Raw genomic sequence first — 20,688 nt, 5'->3', positions numbered from 1 at the left:
ACATGAGCCGAGGGGGAGCCTCAGAGGGTGGGCAGCAGGGGTGGGATCTGATCTGGTTGCTGTTTTAAAGAGGCCCCTCTGGCTGCTGAGTGGGGCACAATGGAGGAGCCTGGGGAGGCAGCAGGGGGGCAGCGAGAAGAGGTGGGATCCCAGGTGTGCCCGGGAGGTGGAGCAGACAGAATCTGCTGATGGACTGGATGTGGGCGTGAGAGAAAGATGAGGGTCAAGGACACTCTAAGGTCGGGGGTCCGAGCAAGTGAAGTGAAGGGACCAGCACTGAGGTGGGAGCATTGTGGGAGAAGCAAGCTTTGGGGGGCACCTGGGGGTCATGCTGGACAGACACCCATGTTTGAGGCATTTCTTGGACAGCCAGGTGGGCGGGCAGGTGGACATTCGAGTCTGGAGTCCAGGTTGCAGCCCTCGCAGAATTGGGGAGCCAAGAGCCTATGGGTGCCTTCAGAGCCACCAAAGTTTGGGGTTCGCCCACACTCACCCATCCCTCCAGCCATAGGGCTGACGGGGCTGCCCCCCTCCTCAGTGAGGCCCTTCCGAGCCCAGCCCCTCACCCAGGCTGCCGGGTCTCCTCTTTCTCCACCCCTCATGGAGTGGGGCTGGGGGATGACTCTCCTTCAAACGGCACAGGGCCAAAGGGTCCTCCTCCAATTGGGCTGTGGGGAAACTGAGGCTCGGAGATGTTAAATAACATGGTGGTCACCCAGCCACAGCCAGGATGCAGGCTCAGGTTTGCCCACTCCGGGGGCTTGTTCACTGGAGCCCTGTGGGCAGGCCCTGGGCTGGTCATGGGCTGGCCGGGGATGTCCGTCTAAAGCAGACCTGTTTCTAACTATTCTCTAGCTGGGCACAGGGATGGGGTGCCAAGGCTCTCTCCACATGTGGGGTGTCAACTCTTGGAGGACAGAGCTCCAACTCAGTCTCCTTTGCATCCTTTCCACCTGCTCCCGAAATCCTAGCCCAGACTCTACCCACGCTGTGCCCACAGTAGGCATTGGACAAACACTTCACGACTTGGATACACGCAGCCTCCAATTTCGGTCATCATTGCAAGTGAAGTCTTATGGAAAATTCAAAGAGCATGACTATCTGGCTTTAGGATACATAACACGATGCCGTTTGCCTTCCTAATTGTGTTTTCCCAGGTTAGAAAAGCAAATTTGCTTTCCCTGAGGATGCCCCAGCCAGGAGGGAAGGTGACAGCCCGAAAGCCACTGGAGGGCTGGAGGGGGACAGTAGGGGATTCTTCTTTTTAAGCTACAGGTCATTTCAATTGCAGGTAACAGAGTTTGCTAGAAACACAGGGGCCTGGGCTTCTGGCCAGCTCTCCCCCGTGCAGCTCCCTGCCTTCAGCACGGGCTGGGTTAAGGGGGACAGGGGAAGTGTGGGCACGCAGTGGGCCTGGGACACACTCATCGCTCCTCTGCCTGAAGCCAGAAGCATCGGTGTCCCTGAAATTTATGGCCCTGCCTGTGAGATGGGATTGGCTCTGCTGGTCACGACGGATGGCTGCTATTTCCAGTCAGGGCTGGGAGGGGGTGCATGATCCCCCTCACCTTCCTTCCCCCAGAGGAGACGAAGGGAAGGAGAGAGAGAGGGAGGGACAGGCCAGGATGGCAAGAAGCAAGAGGGTCTTGAATGTGCCAGTGGCTCCCCCAGGCCCCCGAGGCCCCCTGACCCTCAGCTTGGTGCCACCGGATCACTGTTGCCTGTAGCAAAAGGCTCAGCCAGGAGTCAGCAGCGTTCTCTGCCCCAGTCCAGGCAAACAGGCGTGTGGGCTGGGGAAGGGGCCGCAGCCAGAGGGGCCGCAGCCCAAATGAGGGCAGGCAGGGGAGGAAAATGGGCCAGATAGGGGCCTGGGCCAGGTTGGGGAGAGGGGCTGGGCTGGGGGCAGATGAAGGGAAGAGCAGAGAGGGGGAGGGCAGGAGCTGGGTCAGAGGAGACACCAACAGCATCAGAGAAGCTCAGCCTGTGCACGCTGAAAAGAAAGTGGTCTCACATTGCAGAGGGAGCCCCAGGGGAGCACGGACCTGTGGCCTCCTCTCCAGGCTCTGCCTCTGCTCTCTGCTTCCCCTCTTGCCACCTAAATAATCCATTGTTCACAGACTAGTCAGCAACCTTTTAAAATAAAAAAATATATCAGATCCTATCACCCCCTGTCTTAAAACCCTCCAGTGACTTCCCATGGCTCTTAGAACAGAGTCTAAACGTTCCTTGCTGTGGCCAATGTGATCTCCCACCCCTCACCGTGCTTGGCCATATCAGCCTCTGGGGTGGTTCTTTCCCCCCAGCAAACTGAGCTTGCTGCTACCCCAGGGCCTCTGCACGTGCTGCTCTCAAATCCTCTCCTGTCAGCTCATCATGTGCCTGCCCTGCACCCAATGTCAAGCTCGAGTGCCGCCGACGCAGAAGGCCTTTGCAGAGCCCCCTATCTGAGTAGCCCCCTGCTAGTCGCCCACTCTCTGCCCTGGGGAGAGACCCTGCAGGAGCCAGCCCCTTGGTGAGCACCTCACAGGTGGTGTCACGTTCAAGCCAAGCCTCAAGACTGTGGTTTTAGTGCCAACAACTCAGAGCACTAGTTCTGATAAGGGGATTTTTTTCTTTCTAATTTGTGAATTGCATGATATGAAAAGTCTTAACAAAGGCGCACAGGCCACCCCACACGTGATCATGAGTCGAACACGGCACCCCTTGTCAAAAGCAGGACAGGCAACGAGCAAAGAGGCCTCCGAAAGCACAGGGTCAGCAGTGGCTCCGGAGCAGCCCGCGGCCCTAAGCAGCTGCCCAACGTCGAGCGCGTCCATCAACAACTCTGTGCCGCGGTGCCCTGCCCCGGGAGACGAGAGTAAAGCACCCACCCGCTCGGCGGTGTTGTGGGGAAGCAGGAGGTCATCGGGGTCATGCGGCGAGAAGGGTCCAGCCCACAGGGAGCTCTCGGTAGGTGTCCACGGCCACGAGGGTGAGGAAGCTGACCTGGGGCTCACCCGACAGGGCGTCCAGGCCGTCCACTCCACGACCCAGGCCGCCTGAGGGGCAGAGGAGCCCACCGCCGACCCCAGGCACAGCCCCCCTTCCCCAGCCAGGCCGGGCGCTGCAGCCACCGGGACTCAGCACCATTGAGTTCGATGTTGCCCAACTTTGTGTGTCAGAAGCGTCCGGATTCTTAGCTTTCATACAGCACACATCAGCTGAGGGGCAGGTTTGCCCCAAATTGCCCAAAACTGTGGATTTCAAACTTATTTTTCTGCAGTTGAACACTTTTAGCAAGTGGATCTCTCGAAGATCCACAATAGCTAAAAGAGATCAAGTGGAGGTCTTCTCCCTAGAACGGGGCTGGGGGCAAAGCCCTTCTCCCCTCCCCCCTCCCCTCCCCTCTCCCCTCCCCCCTCCCCTCCCCTCCCCTCCGCCCTCCCGGGCCTGGACTCCCCGTCAGGGCAAGTTGTGCACCTTCACTCTCCAAGGTGCAGGTGGCACCTTACATACCCGAGGCCTGAGGCTGGATTTCACACCCCCTGGGACTCGGGGATGCCGCTGAGGCCCTGGGGACTGAGGCTCAGAACAGTGGAGCTCAGCTCGAATAGGCTAAAACACGCACATCTTGGCCTGATGGGGCCATGCTTAAAATGAACACCCACCAGGCAGAAGCAGACCACTCGGCAGGGCCAAGTCAACCCAGGTCCGTCAGCAGGGACGGGCGCAAAGCACTGTGTGGACAGGAAAAAGCAGGCCAGGTACAGCGGACACCATGCATGTAAATACATGCAGCAGGTGTGTGTATGTCGCCTGTTTACAAGCATTTAGAACCCACTGGAAGAACCTACAGCAAATTCAAGAAAGTACATTCTCTAGGGAGAGGTGGCTAAAGGGGCCTTCAGCTCTAGCTGTGATATTTTATTAAAAAGGAATCAAGGAAGACAGGCCACAAATGTGACGAGATGTTACCAGCTGTTCATCCGGTGATAGAAATGGGCCCCAGGTTGTGTGACTGTGTGGTTTTCTGTGTTCTGAAATTTGTCTCCAGATTAACAGAAAGGACGACGACCGACGGTAACCCCAGGCCCAGCACTGGGAGGTCGTTCTTAGGGCCATCCCCTTCCCTAGCACACCGAGGCGCCCCCCGACCCCTGCCCCTTTCCTGCCCTGTCCCCTCACCTGTCTGCAGCCAGGTGTGCTTCGCCGGTGGCCCGGTGCAGCTCGCTGCTGTTCTCCAGCCGGGCCAGCGTGTCCATGCGCTTCACCATCAGCTCCAGGAGATCGTTCATCTTGCGGAGGACACCGCGGGACTCCAGGCCCCCCAGCACTGTGGGCAGAGGGTGGGCATGATCAGGTGGGGCCCAGGCATCCCAGAAGCACCCAAGGCCGCCCGGTCTCCAAGCGGGGCAGCTCAGAGCCCAGCGCGCTCCATCTCCCAGGCGCCCCTTCGGCTGCACCGGGGGAGGGGCAGGAGGGTGAGCCCACCCGACCCGGCAGCCCCCTTTCCCCGTGGCAGAGAGCGGCACCGTGGGGGAGGAGAGAGGGACCCGGGTTGGGCTGACTCCCCACCTGCTATGCAACACAGGGATAATGTTTTAATAAGCTGGGCCTTGGCTTTGCCGACTGTAAAATGGAGCTTTGGGTGTAACCTCTGAGCTGCCCTGTGCCAGAACAATCCTCAGATTGGAGAGAAGGTAGAGGAAGTCCAGCAGTGCAATAGGGGCCCCCAAGCTCCCCAATACCAAGCTCCAGACAGAACCCCTAGAGCTCAGTTTCTAAATGTGCGCTGAACTGGGCACGAGCCTCAGACTCGCCCGGCAAGGGTGTCAAAATTTAGATTCCCAGGCCTGGGCATCTGCACTTTGCTTGCTCCCGGGGTTCTGATGCATGAGAGAGTTTGGGAGCCTGAGTTCTAGGGGTCCACGGCCCTGTTGCCCCTACCCCCACTTCTCCTGCAAAGCCCCTGGTCCTCTCCCCACTCGCCCAGACCCCCACTGTAGAAAACCATAACGAATTTGTCCCTCAAAGCTCAACTCCGGGCCAAGGACGGGCCCCTCTGGGGCCAAGGTGGCCACCCTTCCCTCTGTGGGGAGAGGGAGGGCACCTGGTGGGGAGACCTTGGGACAAATAAAATTAAATGACAATGAGGTGCCCCCACCAGCTCCCATTAACCAGTCCCACAATTCTCCACAATCCTTTCTGATCATTTCCGATTGTTAGCGCTGAGCATGGTGGTGTGCGAGCGAGTCCTGGCCTTCCCTTTGCATGAAATCTGTGTAGGTTTTCCACGCCATGAGGGGCTCCGCTCACTCCAAACCCGACCACCAGGCCCTAAACCACTCCTCACGCGAGCATCGAGTCACCTGGGGACAGAAACGCCTCCTGCACCTGCAGGCTGGCGGGGCCGGGCGGGGCTAGGGGGTGTCTCAGGGTGGCTGCCCCCAGAAGCAGGCCCTGAGACAAGGATGTGGGGGCAAGTAGTTTATTAGGGAGGCTCAGGAAATCCCAGCTGGGGAGGGAGAAGGGACACAGAGAAAGCACAGCAGCCAGAAAAGGCTGCGTCATCACCACCGCATGGGCGACTGGAGCTCGGCCCACAGGGAAATGGGAGGACAGTGTGGAACATTCCTGGCCATCTCAGCTGGGGGCAAGGGAGCGGGGCACTGACACGCCGACTCCCGTTGGGGACGGTCACGCCCCAGTGTTCCCGGCCTGCCATGGGGTGGCAGAGCCAGCTCCAAGGGCGAAGGAGCCTCCAGGGCAAAGCAGCACAGATTTGGGCAGCTGGGCATCTGCTCCGAGTGCGTCAGAATTGTGAGGACCAAGGGGTATAAGCAGTGACAGTGTCTGCTTCTTGGGAAAGTAAGAGCCGGGGCACCCTGGAAGGCTCAGAAGGGCACACAGGGCAGGGAAGCAGGACTCGTGGGCTCTCCCTGCCTCCACCGCCAACCCTCCCCTCCACGTGACCGTGGGGCAGGCGGACAACATCGTACCACTCTTGGCCTCAGTGTCCCCAACTCCAGACAAGAGTGCCAGGCCCCATCTGCAGCCCAGCTGCACAGTGCCAGGAGGGTGGCAGACACTAGGCTTGGCAGCCACTGAGGACACAGCAGGGGGAGCCAGAGAGGAGAGGAGGGGGCCGGAGGGGACATGACCCCACACTTGTGACCGAATGGAGAAGGGGGACTCGGAGAGGCTCTCCATGTCCCCTGGGCTGCCTGTGACATTACTGCTTTGCTTGTCCCCATCTCCCCTGGCTCCCAGCCCTGGCCAGCTGTTGCCACGGCTTTTTCACACTAACCTAAGTCACCGTCTGGCTGGGTCCCCTGCCAGTGGAGCTGCCTGAGGTCAGCAGGGAGGCCACCGGGAGCTGGGGTGGCGTCACCCACACCCCTCGGAGATGCCAGTTGGGCTCAGGATTTGAGCTGAGTAGCAGGAACCACAGTTTCCCGAAAGGGCCAGGGGTCCCTGGCTCTGCTGAATCGGCATGGATGGCGGGGGCAGGGGAGGGTGGTGGTGCAGGGGGCAGAGAGAAGGAGCAGAGGAGGAGGAGGAGGAGGTGAGTGCTGTCCAACAGGGTGATCATCATGGGGTGGGGGGAGGCATGTTAGAGAAAATGGTCATATAACAGGCGGAAGGAAAGAGGTGCTGTCCCCACCCCCTCCCAACCCCCAAGAGTCAAAACAGCTTAAGTTCCCTCCGCAATGCTCTTTCCTTCTCAGAAAACCAAACAAGTTTTTTTTTTTTTTGCGTGTTTTTTTTTCCAATCCGTTGGCATCAGGCAATTTCAAAGCTGCATTAAATGAAGCAAACTTAGGTCCCTCCAACCCCACGCCCCACCCCACTTGCTTAATCAATCAAACAAACAAACAAAATACAAGTAGCTCCCTCTCTTGCAATGTCATGGAATTGGGGGGAACGGTTTACTCTTCCAAATTTGCGGGACACTGATTACGTGCTTCAACTTGGCGGGCCTGGGCTGGGGGACCTGATCAGCCCCTGGGGAGGGTGGTGGGCACGGGCGACAGCGCCCTCCGCAGCCCCCCGGGCCTGGGAAAGTGAGGCCGGAGGCAGGCCCCATTTCCTCACCCAAAATAACACTGTTAGGGGAGGCTTGCCGGAGGGAACCGCCTTTTCCCCACCCCCTTATCTTGCCCGGACACTCCCCGTTGCCAGTGCAACTCCCATCACCACCAGTGCGCATACATTGTTGCCAGACACCGTTACCGGAGCAACTCTCGCCCCTTTTCAATCAACCTCCGCGCCCTCTCAAAACCAATCCAAGCCTTTAACCTCTACAGCTACCCCGCCCTCTAAACCGCCCGATATAAGCTTGTACTCTCCCCTAATAAACTCTCTCTCTTGGCTTCTTCACCCTAAAAGAACCGTGTCCCGCCTGTTCCTTTCTCGCCGCCCTCCATACTTTGCACGCCTACGCCGGGGACCGGGCCCAGTCCCCCGCCTCGCCCTCGCCTCCGGGAAAGAGCCCCTGCCACCGGTACCCTCCGAGCAATCCTGGGAGCCTAGGATTTAGTAACCGGCCGCCACCTCCCCCCACCAGACGAGTCAACTGCGACCGCAACTGGCGCCCAACGTGGGGCCCCTGGAATTAAAAGTCCTCTCCACGCAGCGGTCCAGTAAAACCACCCGCTCGCCCGGACGCCTCTCCAGCTCCCCTTCTCCTCGCCTGCAAAGTAAGGGCCGCCTCTCCCTCGCCGCCCCGCGGAGCCGCCTCTCCCTCGCCGCTCCACGTCCGGAGCCGCCTCTCCCACGCCGTTCCGCGCCCGGGCCGCTCTTCCTTTCCCGCGTTAACCTAACTCTTACCCCCGACTACCTTTCGTCTTCTCTTCCTATGTCCCCCCATTCCTCCTAACACTCTTCCTCCAGTAGCTTTCCCTCTTCCCCTCCATTACTTTGCTGTGGTCCTTTGTGTCTTTGTTTCTTTGTTTCGCGCGGTGTGCCTCTTTGCAACCGCCCCCCCCAAACTGCTCTCGCTACTAAAGGCTCCTGCCTTCTATTCTCGCCGTCTCCTTCGGCCTCGCGACCACGGTTTACCTCATTTTCTTTACTCAATAATCAACCCCCCTTTTTTCTTTTCTCACTCCGCTATGGGTAATCGTCTATCTGCACGCCAAGCACCCCAAGTTCGTGCTCTGGCTGGTCTCCTAGACACACATCGCTGTAAGGTGTCTGTTCGGCAACTGCAGGTATACTGGGACCTCCTGCTGCCCTTTAACCCATGGCTCACCACTTGCCATCTTTAGGACCCTGTTACTTATGATCGCCTTATTGATCGGGTCACCAACGCCATGGAACATGAGAGCAAGCGCTTCCCTCCCGGCTTGCTCCCCACCTTAATAACCGTCCGCTCCTGCCTTCAAGGCTCCCTCCCCCCTAATCGAGGCCCCATTAAATCCAAGGAGGCCCTATCAACCCAGTCAACAGATTCAGACAGCGATACTAATGTAGACCACGATTCGGACACAGAGTCCTTAGTCGAGCAGATTAACAACGCGCTCGAAGTGACTCCCAAAAAACAAAATAACACTGAGCCTCGCCAAGATGGCGAACTTCCTCCTCCTCCTTCTTCTTCCATCGAGGGGAGGAAGTGCTCCGGCGATGACGTCAGCCCTAAGCCGGGCCGGAAACCGCAAGCGCTTTACCCCGCCCTTTCACAGGGCGGAGTTAGTCCGCCATCTTATGCCTTGGGCCCCACCCTTTCACAGGGCGGAGCTAGTCCACCATCTTATGCCTTAGCCACTCCCACCGCGCCGCCGTCTTGCGACGCTTGGGGCCTCCCACTTCCGCCTCCCCCTCCGTCAAGCTCCCCCTCGGAACCGCTACCGACAGCTGCCGCTGCTCCTCCCACCCTGCCGACTAACAACCCCTGGCTGCCTTCTACACCTCAAGGCAACCCTTGGGGCAACGCTCCCCCTACCCCCACTCCCGCGCCAAGCCCTCTGCAAGCGCGTCCTCCTTTCTCTCGTGCTTTTCACTACTTTCCTCTTAACCTTACCCCCACACCACAGAAACCGTATGACTGGTATCCCATTGACTCTAATACTATTAAGCATCTTCGCAGAGCCGTCAAGGAGGACGGGTTAGGTAACCCATACGCTTCCCAAATACTGCAAGATCTCGCCATGGACTTTTGCCTCCCCCAAGACTGGGCCTCGCTTGCCCGTACCATTCTTAACCCCGGCCAGTTTGTTGATTGGCGTGCTCACTTCCAGGCGGAAGCAGCTAAGCAAAGTAAACAAGACGCAGCCACTGGAGTCTATCATCACCCCAAAGCCTATTTAGGCACGGGAGCGTTTATAAATCCGTCTGCTTATATTAATGTCCCTGCCACCTTCTGGACTATCCTCAAAGGCATCGCCTTACGCGCGTTTGCCAACTGCTCTGCCCGTCGACCTGACAACTTTACCAAGCTCCTCCAGAAGCCAAACGAACCTTTCGCCACCTTTGTCTCCAGAGTCAAAAAAACCTGCACTCAAAAGAATTGTCCAGCTTGTAAAAAAACAAACGGATGCTATTTTCTCCTCGTTCGTACAAGTCCAGTACCAGCGACTCACCACCTCTGACGCTCCCTACTCCGAAATGACAACCAACCCTCCGCGACCTCACCGCCACCGGTCAACCCGCCGACCGCGAAGCCCTTCTCGATCACCTAAACATCGCACCAACCTCGAGCTCCAGCTTCTCTAAACCTCCAACTTTAAACCCCCCACCCTCGTCCATCCCGCAAGCAGCAAAGCCCCTATCAAGCGCCCGGGCGCCACACCAACGCCGAGCTCCAGCCTCGCTAAGCCACCGTCAACCCCTTTTTCCCCTCCCCGGCCTCCCCCTTCCCTCATCCCTTAGCGGGCCTCTCCGGTAAGCTTCTTCCTTTAATTAGAAAAGAAGGGGGAAATGCGGGACACTGATTACGTGCTTCAACTTGGCGGGCCTGGGCTGGGGGACCTGATCAGCCCCTGGGGAGGGTGGTGGGCACGGGCGACAGCGCCCTCCGCAGCCCCCCGGGCCTGGGAAAGTGAGGCCGGAGGCAGGCCCCATTTCCTCACCCAAAATAACACTGTTAGGGGAGGCTTGCCGGAGGGAACCGCCTTTTCCCCACCCCCTTATCTTGCCCGGACACTCCCCGTTGCCAGTGCAACTCCCATTACCACCAGTGCGCATACATTGTTGCCAGACACCGTTACCGGAGCAACTCTCGCCCCTTTTCAATCAACCTCCGCGCCCTCTCAAAACCAATCCAAGCCTTTAACCTCTACAGCTACCCCGCCCTCTAAACCGCCCGATATAAGCTTGTACTCTCCCCTAATAAACTCTCTCTCTTGGCTTCTTCACCCTAAAAAAACCGTGTCCCGCTTATTCCTTTCTCGCCGCCCTCCATACTTTGCACGCCTACGCCGGGGACCGGGCCCAGTCCCCCGCCTCGCCCTCGCCTCCGGGAAAGAGCCCCCACCGCCGGTACCCTCCAAACAATCCTAAAAACCTAGGATTTAGTAACCGGCCGCCACCTCCCCCCCCCAGACGAGTCAACTGCGACCGCACAAATTACTCTCATCTCTAGCCCACCACCCAAACCCATCATCCAAACTCAACACCTAGCTTTCAACCACATCTTGTAGCACAAGATGAAAAGAAGAGAGGGCTCCCATCATTTCAGCCAGAAAAATAAGAGGGCAACAGATGATGAAACCAGGCTGCTCCTTTGCACAGCTCCAGGGGATGCTCCCTGTATTGTGGTCCACCTGGGGGTGGGGGGCTCTGGACTTGTGCAGTGCACAGCCTGCCCAGCCTCACCGGGCCAACCCGAGGGGCCGTCACTCATAGCTCTGCCCAAAGGGACGGGATGGAAAAAGGAGGGCAAGGCCAAGGCTGGGGACCCTCTCCTCCACTGGCAGTCGGGTAACAGCCCTGAAATTGTGGCCTGTTAACCCCTCCAGCCTCGTCCTCCCCGGCACACTCAGGCCTGCCTGCCCCACTCACCTCCTGCAGGAACTCCATCCCAGCCTTCGTCACAGCTTCTGGGGTGGCGCTGTGCTCCTGGGGTGCTTCGGGCCTCTTTGCCCTCCTGGCAGCCCCCCTGTCCAGCCTCACCCAAGCTTCTTTCCCCTCTCCAGGGCCACCCACAGCCCCAGTCCCATTTCGCAGGGGCTGAGAGATCTGCCTAGACCTGCTGCCGCCCAGGAGCACACGGAGCAGAGCGGGGTGGGGGTGCAGCCCGGTGGCCCGGGACAGACCAGGACAGGAGCCACAAAGCCTGGACTCTGGACCCCTTCTGCCACCATCCCGATGGGTGGGCAACCCACTTTTTGGCCTGGGCCTCAGTCTCCCCATCCTCTAAAACAGGGAGGTTGGATTAAGTGAGCCCTGAGGTTCAGTCAGGCCCCATCCCTTCTTTCAGAGCCTTCCCCTAATTGCCTCTGGAGAAAGGATAATGGGAAAGGAAGGATTTGCTCCTACAAGGCTGGCAGCAGCTCTCAGGGAGGGAGCTCTGTTTTGTTCCGCTCAGCTCTGGGGTGTGCAGGAGCAGGGCCAGATGCTGGGAGGGAGAGAAGGACAGAGCCGAAGGACCGCACATTCGAGGGGGAGGATGGCAGAGCCCTAGGTGGGGGGGGGGGGGCAAGAAGTCTCAGAGGTGCGGTGAGGGGGGCAGGCAGAGGGGCTCAGCCAGATAGGGGTGGGAGAGACCTGCTTGCAGGAATGATCCAGGGGTCCTCAAAACAGGGGCGCAGGAGTGAGTGCTACTCTGCTCGCTGTGCTGGGCGGTGGTCTGAAGCCCCCACCCCACTGTCCCCACCTTTGTGCAGGCCACCTGTTCTGGGGGCCTGAGCACCTGTCCCACCAAGTCACTGCCAGGAGACCCAGAGGCAGGAGGAGATGCTGAGCTGGGTAATTCAGCAGAAGCAGGAAATCAGAGCGAGGGGTGACCAGGGGAAATAGAAGCCCCCTGAGAATCTTTGGAGATGTGGGGAGGGGGGTGCCTCTCACATGAGGGATTAAAGCCAGTTCTTTAAAACTGTTGACAGGAAGAGGGATCCCCCTAAAACAGGGAGCCTTTCGGACGTGCAGGTGGGTGCTGCCCCGATTTCATGATCGTCATGACGAAGGAGACAGAGCCTCCCCTCTCAGAGTGCTCTAAGACCTCCCCCATCAGACCGGACCGAGACCACGAGACAACTGCCCCAGTGCCTGCCCCACATCCAGACGGGGGGCTCTGGACACCCCGGGGCTGCTCTCTTCCCTCCAGAGAAGCTGCAGGTGGCCGGGCCCTCCTGCAGCCCCTGCGGCCTCGGGGGACAGCCTACCCTCCCAAGGAGCTCCTGTGGCACCAAGAACGTTCTCTGCCCAAGAGACACCGAAAGGTGCGGCGGGGGCTGCACAGCCTCATGGCCATTCCAGCCAGCCCTCCCCGGTGGCACAAGCCCCGGTGCCACCACAGACCCCAGGACCGTCCACAGAGCAAGCTCCGACTTCGCTTTCCCAAGTCACTTCCCCACTCGGCGTCGGCAAAATTGAAATGTATTTAATGTGAGGCCCCAGCAATATATCTCGGAACTAACACATGTTGCCTCCGTATTTCCATATAAATAAGGAAAGCTGGGAAGCCGAGAGATACAAATGGAGCTTCATATTTATAGACAGGGCTCTTTTTATTGCTCACCGAGGCCCGTGCCCTCCGCAGATGCTCGCTCTGTTTTTCTCTGTCTCTCTTGTCCTCCCCTGTCCCCCTCTTCTTCCTTGACCCTTTACCACCGGTTCCTGGAAACCAGACAAGCCCCCACCTCACCAGACAGCAGAGACCTCCCCGGCTCTTGAGGAAAGAGCTGTCACTGGGTGTTTGCCGCCGCTGGAGAAATGAGCACGTTTTTCTCTCTGCACATGACCACCTCGGAAACCCAGCTGAGGGCTGGAGCTCTGGGCTTCCGGGTAGCGGAGCGGACAGGGGCCGGCTTCGGAGGCCTAAGGAGGCTCGTCCATCGCCCAGCTCTGAGAGGAAGAACCCCAGAGCCCCTTAGCACCGAGGTCCTGGGCTAGAGACAGCCACAGAGCAAGGAAGCACTTCTCCAGTGTGCTCTGAGTCCAAATCCCAGCTGAGGACTCAGGAGGTCCGGCAGGGCCAGGCCAAGGGGGAGACTCGGAGCCGTCACACGCGGCTGAACCGAGGACCTCCAGCCCGCTGCCCTCACCCCAGGACGGCCTCCAACCCCTCCTTCAAGACAAGGCAGGTGATCAAGACAGGGGACATAGGCAGTGAAGCTGCCGCAGGATCAGAAAGGGCTCAGCGGCACCTTCACATCTCCATGCCCTGTAATTAGGGGGGAAGGGAGCCCCTCATTAGGAGGAGAGAAGGGCAGTACCCAGCAAAGGCAAGGGGTGGAGAAGAGGGACTTGGGTGGGAAGTGAAGAAGAGCTGCCTGGTGATGGGATTATGCAAAAGAATCCCTCCCAGACCTGAAGTTCCAAAGCAGGGGCCCAACTGCAGCAAGGGGGAATTAAATTAGACCTCCAGAAAGACTTCCTCTGACTTATCACCCTCCAGTCAGCCTCCTCCTCCCCTGAATCCCTAAGACAAGAAAGCACCTACATAGAATGAGATGTTGGTCCCATTTTTACCCCCAACTAGCAGACTTCATCAGGAAGTATAAAGTGGTCCGGGGGAACCCAGACCCCCCCCCCCCCCAGGGAGAACACAGCCCATGAGAGGCTGCCAGGCTCTCCTCTGGAGAAACCCTTCTCTCCCCCACCCCTTCTCCAGTCACTGGTCCCACTTCCCTCCCGGGTTTGATGGCAAGGAGAGAAGACACTGCTTTTCCCATTTGGGCTGATGTTGACTGATGCAAGGATTTTTTTTTCTTTTTTTTTTTTTTAAATGGCAGTGACTTCATGGGGTTCCTTCTCCTGCTTCTTCCTCGGGGGGTGGGGGGCAGCCCAGACCCCACAGGATACGCAATCGACCTGCTTTTTTGCAGAGCTGCCCCACTCCAGGCGTGGGGTGAGGTGCAGTGTGAGGGGCTGTTTCTCAGGGTCAGGATTTTAAACCCACAGTGTGACTGTGTTCCAGGCCCCCGTGCTCTCCTGCCTCTCCACGCAGGTCGACTCGGCCCGAGGGCGTGAAAGGGCCAGGGGGCGGGGCGGGGGGGTTGAGGACTGGGACAGAGGGGAAGCAGGTCAGCTCTCCGTGGGTTCTCCGCGGCCTCTGTCCCCGTCCCATCCCCTCCTTCCTGCAGTGTGTGATCCCTTTTCTGGGCACGGGCCTTCCAGCCCAGGGGCTTGGGAAACATGAAAAGACTTCGAACAGATAAACCGGGTCTCGGAACTACTGTCACAACACACAGAAGACCCAGAGATGCCTGCCTGCGTTCATCGAAATGTGTTCCAGAACATTCAAAGAAGCACCATCCACAAACGCCCCAAACTGAGAATAACCCAAACGTCCACCAGCAGTGGAACAGATAGATACATTGTGGTGCAATGAAAACAAATGACCGTGACCACACACAGTGAGAAGGACAGACGTCACAGGTGTCCTACTGACAGAAAGAAGCCAGACCCAGAAGAGCACATGTTGGAAAACGTTTCCCTTCTGCAGAGTCCAAAACCCTTGGGGGTAAACTGCCTGGGAGGTGGCCTGAGGGAGCTCTCGGGATCTGGTCACCTTCTGTTTCTTGATCCGGGTGCCAGTTGCCTGGATGTGTTCAGTTTGCGAACGGCTCTAGACTAACTGCATCCCTCTCTGGCTCCACTCACTTCCAAGACACAAGGGCTGGGGCCGGGCTGGCCCTCTCCCCATCTCCTGGCACGGCCCAGGCAGGCCTCCCACAGGGGCACACCCTGCAGGGGCCATGGGGTGTGCCATAGACTCCTCCGCCCCCAGCCCCTAATTCCCGTCTCTGGCCCCCACCCCCACCCCCACCTTGACCTTTCTGGAAGTCCAGTTTCCCCAAGTCCTTCAGCTGTGCCCCCAGGCAGACATGCCCCCTTTCCAGGCACCTGGCATCCAGGTAGCTTGAGCACCGCTCCCTACCTGCCCCATCCCCATCCAACTCCCACCCATGACCTTCAGTAACCCTCCCTAGGCCATCCCTAAAATGCACCTTTCCGTCAGGCCCCGACCTCCTCTTCCAACCCCATCCTGGCCTCAGGTGTCTCCTCTGTAGAAATTCTGGCCCCTCCTCGGACCTCTTCCCTCACATCCTTCTCTCCGTCTCATGCTCAGCACACATGTTAAATATTGACCGCACTCTTGCCAAACGCTACCTGAGACCCTCGTATTGGTTACCTTAATACATCCTCACCACAACCCTGAGGAAGCAGGTATCGTTTTCTCCGTTTTCACAGAGGAGAAAACAGAGGCTCAGGGAGGTTGAATCATCGCCAGGAATCAGAGACAGGTTGAATTAATTTACACTCAGGCTTGAGTGACTAATAAAATGTGAAATTCCTTCCAGGAGCATCTGCAAGTTAAAGACGTATGTGCTAAACCAAAAGAATGGACCTGATGAGGGCTGGCATGAAAACTGGGTGCACAGGGTATTTCAGAAGGGAGGGGACCCCTGGTGCCCCTCAGGACACCCACCTTTGATGACAACCCATTCTTCTCCAGGTATATTCATCATTGGGAACAGAAGAGCCAGAGAGCTGAGCTCTGTGGGTTCAGGAAGGTGGACTTCAAAGAGAAACTGCTCCACAGGGGCAGGGGAAAGCCCACAGGGCCAGCCCCGGAACAGTACCAGAAACTCAGGGTCCCCTCTGTCCCCGGTCCCTCCTTCCCACCACTGACCAGAAGGGCCTCTGTGACCCACTGAGGACTCAACTACTCTCCACCCCTCCTTGACTCGGATGGGAGAGTGGCAGGATCCAGCTGTCCCCACTAGGGCCACAGCCTGGGCCAAAGGCACAGGGTACTTATCTCCCAGAGACGGGGTCATATCCAGAGACCCCTCCTCGAAAGCAGCAACACAGGCAGCCTCTTCTGATGCCTGGGAGACCTGACTCAAAGGTCCCGACCTTCCCTGAGAATCCAGGCCCAAGGAAGCCTGATGACAACTGCCAAGATCAGAGCCAAAGCAACATGCCAGGCCATGCAGTCCGAGCCGAGGCCCCTCTCCACTCACATGTCCACCCACAGGATGACCAGGGGCCTGGACGGGACCCCCAGAGGGCCTTGCAGAAGCTCTCCAAGGGCCAGACCCAAAGGCCCCTCCCTCTGCTCAACCACAAACACCAGCACTCACTTCTAACCGCCCCCTTCCCACCGAGATACCTTCTGTGCGGATGGTGAAGGGGGAGTCCCCCAGGCGGCGGGCTGAGAACTGGCCCCCCAGAGATGTCATCAGGAAGCAGAGTGTGAAGAAGCCGATGCCCAGGACAAAAAGCCTGTGGAAAGGAACAGAGCAGGTCAGAAGGGCAGATGAGCTGTGCAGCACTTGCAGCACTCCTGCCTGGGAGGGGTCTGTACACACCCAAGGATGGATGGATGGATGGATGCATCAATGGATCAAAGAATGAAAGAACAGGGGGCTGAGCCGTAAGATCAAGAGAGCTCAACCTCAAGGAACTGACCAAGAACCACACGCAAAACCATGAGGGGCAAATGATGCACACTTACATATAACGTGGGGCAAATTCTAGCCTCAAGATTGAAGCTATTAAAGGCAGGAACTCTCCAAGTTTGGTGGTCCCCAGACCAGCACTATCAGCTTTACCTGGGGACTTATCAGAAATGCAAATTCTTGGGCCTCCTCCCAGACTTACCTCAGACACTCTTGGACTTGGGGCAAGCAATCTGTTTTAACAAGCTCTCTAGGTGATTCTGATACATGCTAAAGTTTGAGGCCTTCTGGAATAAATGGAAACAGCAGAGTCTGATGCCTCCCACCACTAGCAGATGGTTAGCTCTCCAGGGGCAGGGACGTGTGGACACCTGCTGCAACTAACCTCTCCTGTACCCACATCTTTGGCTGGGCAGGTACACAGTGGCTTGCCCACCTGCACCACTGACTGACCAGGGTGGGCTCACTCACTACCTATGCATGGGGAGTCATGCAGGTACGCGTGCTGTCACCTGCACAGAAGAGCTGGCCAAAAAGTGGACTCTTGTTCATTCCTTCAATACTGGGTTATTGAGTCTCTACCAGGTGCCAGGGAGACAGCAGGGAACAAGACACGGGACCCACCCTCAAGGTTCAATGTGAGATTCCAGATTCCTGCCCCAGGAAACAGCTGCTCAATATTACATCCTAGGCCCCAAAGCACAAGGACTGAGCTCACCAGCATGACCTGGGTGGTGGCGGTTCTGGGACTTTAAATCTATCAGAGAACTTGATGAGCTGGTCAAGCCGATCAGGGAAACCCCCATCCCCACCCAGGTCAGAGTGAGGAATCCCATCTCGCGGGGAGCCAGGCTCACCAGGGGGAGCCCCACAAGTCAAGCCAGAGACCTCCACCCCTCCCACCTCCTCTCCTCAGCCTCAGACCCCACACTGTTCACATCATTATGCAACACTCGCCTTGTGCATTTTAATCTTCATTATTTGAAACTGGCAGAGCTGTATTTAATTAAAATTTGGTCCATTAAAGAAAGCACATAATTGAAGAAGAAAATAAAAGCACAACAAAATCCCCAACTCATATTTAAAGGAAGATGCTGGAGATTAAATCAAAGAGGGACCAGAACCCAAAAGCAGAGAGAGGACTGGGGGCTTCTTTGGGGAGACAGCCCACTCACAGATCACGCCCCTGACAGGGAGGGAGGGGAGACCCAATTCAGTAGGGGTGGGGGAGGGAGGGCGGCACCATCACACCAAATCCCACCAAGCCTGGGGACTGGGGTTAGGCCCTGGGATCCCCAAGATGAAGTCAGGCAGGTCTCAGGAAGACAGCCAGGGGCCTGGCGTAGGGGGAGGGGCCACACACCCAGAGAGATCCCAGGGGAGATCAGCTACTTCTCCTCCCAGCCTGGGGACACAGGCAGACTCCTCCCAGTTCAACCTTCTTGCCCTGCACCCCCCCTTCCATCCCCAGCTCCAGGGCTGCATTCAGAGCTGTGCCTGGGCTGTCAGGGTCCAAAGACCTGCCACAACTCTTGGCCTCTAGCCAGGACCTGCTCCTTACCCTGCCAGCTGGTGCCCTCTCTTCACAGGAGCCTTGGAAACCACCCCAAACACACCTCATCTGCATCTCTTTCTGTGAGACCCCCAATCATAGAGTCCAGTGAGCACCCAAAGCAGTGGACTCAAGTTAAAATGTGTTCATCCACCCATGTGTCCATTCAAGGAGCGTGAGGGCCTGCCAGAGGCTCTGAGGAAGCCAGGGGGAACAGGAGCCCCAGCTTGTCCTTGAAGACTAACAAGTTAGGCTGATGTGATCAGAGGCTTGGCCCCCATCTGAAGGGGATGTTAAAGACCCCACCGGTGGTTGGGGGTCTCTGAGCAGCCCAGGGAGACCCTGAGGTGAAGCGACGCAACTGCACAACTTGGGAGGTGGGGAGGACCTAGGCAACCCCACCTCCAAATCCAGCCTTCAGATAAGAGCTGGAAAGAGTCAAGGGGCAGGACCCAAGAGGGAAGCAAGAAGGCCGTGCAGGGGGGTGGGCGCTGTCCGTGGTGCTGGACCCGGCGGCCGCCTCCATCAGAGCCGGCACTTCGCGGTGCCGCTTCCGCCAGAGGCTGGGCTGGGCTTCCCGCGGCCAGGAGGGCGGGACAGACATGGGGGTGGGGGCAGATGGGGCGACGACCCCCTCAGCTGGCCCGGCGAGGTCAGGGACTCGAGGATTTTCCTGGAGGAGCAAGCCCTTTCCAGAGACGCCGGGTTCCCGCCCTGCTTCCCACGGGAGCCTTAGGCCTGGGGCTCCTGATACCCCCTCCCTCAATCTCCCGCCCACTGCCCTGCCCTACAGAACAGATCCAGCCCATCAAGGGGCCGAACACGCTGCCGGAAGCAGGAGCCGGTGAGCCACGGTGTCTACCAGGCTAGAGCAGGAGAGGGACCAAAGAAGGCCTGGGAGCGGAGGAGGGCTCCAGCCAGGGAACCCGAGAGAGGGTCTCAAACCCGGCCCTCCCCCAAGTTCAAACCTGGGGCGCTTCCACTTGCCCTCGCAGCTCCATCCCGCGCTCTGGCCCCACCTGTCTGTCTCCACGTCTGGAGTCTGGGCCCCCCCGCCCCGGCACCCGCTGTTCCCTGGGCACCCTCAGTGGCCCAGCTCTACTCTGATAGAACACCCATCGCACAGCGTCCCCTCCCCTGCCCCGGCGGCGGGCCGGGCTCCGTGGACGCCTGGAACTGCTCCTGCCCGGCCAGGCTCAGGGACCCCTGCGGTGGGATCAGCAAAGCCCCCGCGAGTCCCTCGCGGTCCCAACCCTGCCAGGTCTTGGACCCCAGATGTGGGGGGTGGGAGGGGAGGTCTTGCCTCAGGGCACCCTCCACGCTCCCTCCCGCCGCGGTCCGGGATCCAGCTGTCCCTTCGCCACTTATGCGCCTCTGCACCGGTGTCTCCACCACCCGAGGTCGGGAGAGTCTCCCTGCAAGAGGTTCTCGCCACAATCTCGGGGACCCTCCCGTCGTGGGCAGGTCCGCACCCTGCCGGGCGGAGAGAAATAAAGGTGGGGTGGTGGGTGCTAGTGGCCGGGTTGGGGGTGCTGATCTAGGAGCCAAAGGGCTGGACGCGAGGCAGGAGCCGCTGGAACACAAAGGTGCTAATTTTGCTGTTAGCCGTCGGGGTGGGGCCGTCGGGGAGGTGGCGAAGGGCCCCCAGAGGCAGGCAAGGGCGCGCTGGCTGGAATGACTGCCCGGGTCCAGGAACTGCACCCGATGTTTTCTGCCTGGGTTCCCAACATCACACCAGAGTTCCCTGCCCCTCGACCAACTCGGGACAGGTCCCCAGAATTACACGCCCCGCCCCACCCGAACCCCACCTCCATCCGTCGCCCCAGCCCACTGGCCGTCATCACCATCACAACCTTCCTCCCCAACCCCAAAGCTGGAGCACGAGCTGCCACCTCTGCCGCCCGGACGTGCACCCTCGCGGGGAGCGACCTCGCCCACCCTTACCCCGCGCGTCACCTGGGGGAAAAAGACCTCCCCGCGCCCACCGGGAGAGAACTTTACCGAAAGGGTCTCAGAGTGACCAGGCATCTTCTGACCATTATCTTCCCATCGGGGTTGACTGTGATCATTGTTCAAACTTGTCTGGGCGAGGAGCCGCGGGCGAGGCCGGACGCGCCGTCCGGGTCCCGGCTCCTGCCGCGTCTGGGCCGCGAACCTGCCCCCGGCCTGAAGCCGGCTCCGAGCGAGGCTGGAGGCGCGGAGGCTTGGCGACCTCGGATCCCCGACCGCGGCCCGCGGGGTCGGCTCGGCCTCGGCAGGAAGGGGCAGGAGCAAGCGGCGGCTGCCGGAGGGCGGCGAGGGCGCTCGGCTCGGCCGTCTCTGCGTCTCTCCGCCCTGCCCGCTTCACATTTCGGGGACCGGGAGGCGGCGCGCCCCCAGACCGCCGGCCGCGCGTCTGCCTGCTCGGGCTCGCTCGCTGGGCGGGACGGCGCTGCGGCGCGCAGACGGGCTCCCCGCCGCGGGCGCCCTCATCCCCGGCCGCCGCGCCCTCGGTGCCGGCTAGGGGCGGCCCCCCGCCCGCGCCCGGGTCTCCGCGCCTCCGGGCCGCGCCTCGCCCCAGCCCCGCGCCGCGCGGCGCCCATGCTT

General features: G+C 59.2%; 1 protein-coding gene across 1 annotated transcript in view; it reads right to left on the bottom strand.

Annotated features, from left to right (window-relative positions):
* MGAT5B (alpha-1,6-mannosylglycoprotein 6-beta-N-acetylglucosaminyltransferase B) overlaps positions 1 to 20,539 on the bottom strand; it is a 73,406-nt gene extending 52,867 nt beyond the window's left edge. The window contains exons 1-3 of the mRNA XM_037809966.1: positions 20,104 to 20,539; positions 16,262 to 16,374; positions 4,165 to 4,312 (exon numbers count right to left, since the gene is read on the bottom strand). Of these exons, the coding sequence (XP_037665894.1) occupies positions 4,165 to 4,312; positions 16,262 to 16,374; positions 20,104 to 20,171 (329 nt within the window). The 5' untranslated portion in view covers positions 20,172 to 20,539. The remainder of the gene's footprint in view (positions 1 to 4,164; positions 4,313 to 16,261; positions 16,375 to 20,103) is intronic.
* Positions 20,540 to 20,688: the final 149 nt, after the last annotated feature.

Source organism: Choloepus didactylus, chromosome 18, assembly GCF_015220235.1.
Source record: "Choloepus didactylus isolate mChoDid1 chromosome 18, mChoDid1.pri, whole genome shotgun sequence".
NCBI classification, from domain to species: domain Eukaryota; kingdom Metazoa; phylum Chordata; class Mammalia; order Pilosa; family Megalonychidae; genus Choloepus; species Choloepus didactylus.
This window is presented reverse-complemented; position numbering and strand designations above follow the sequence as displayed.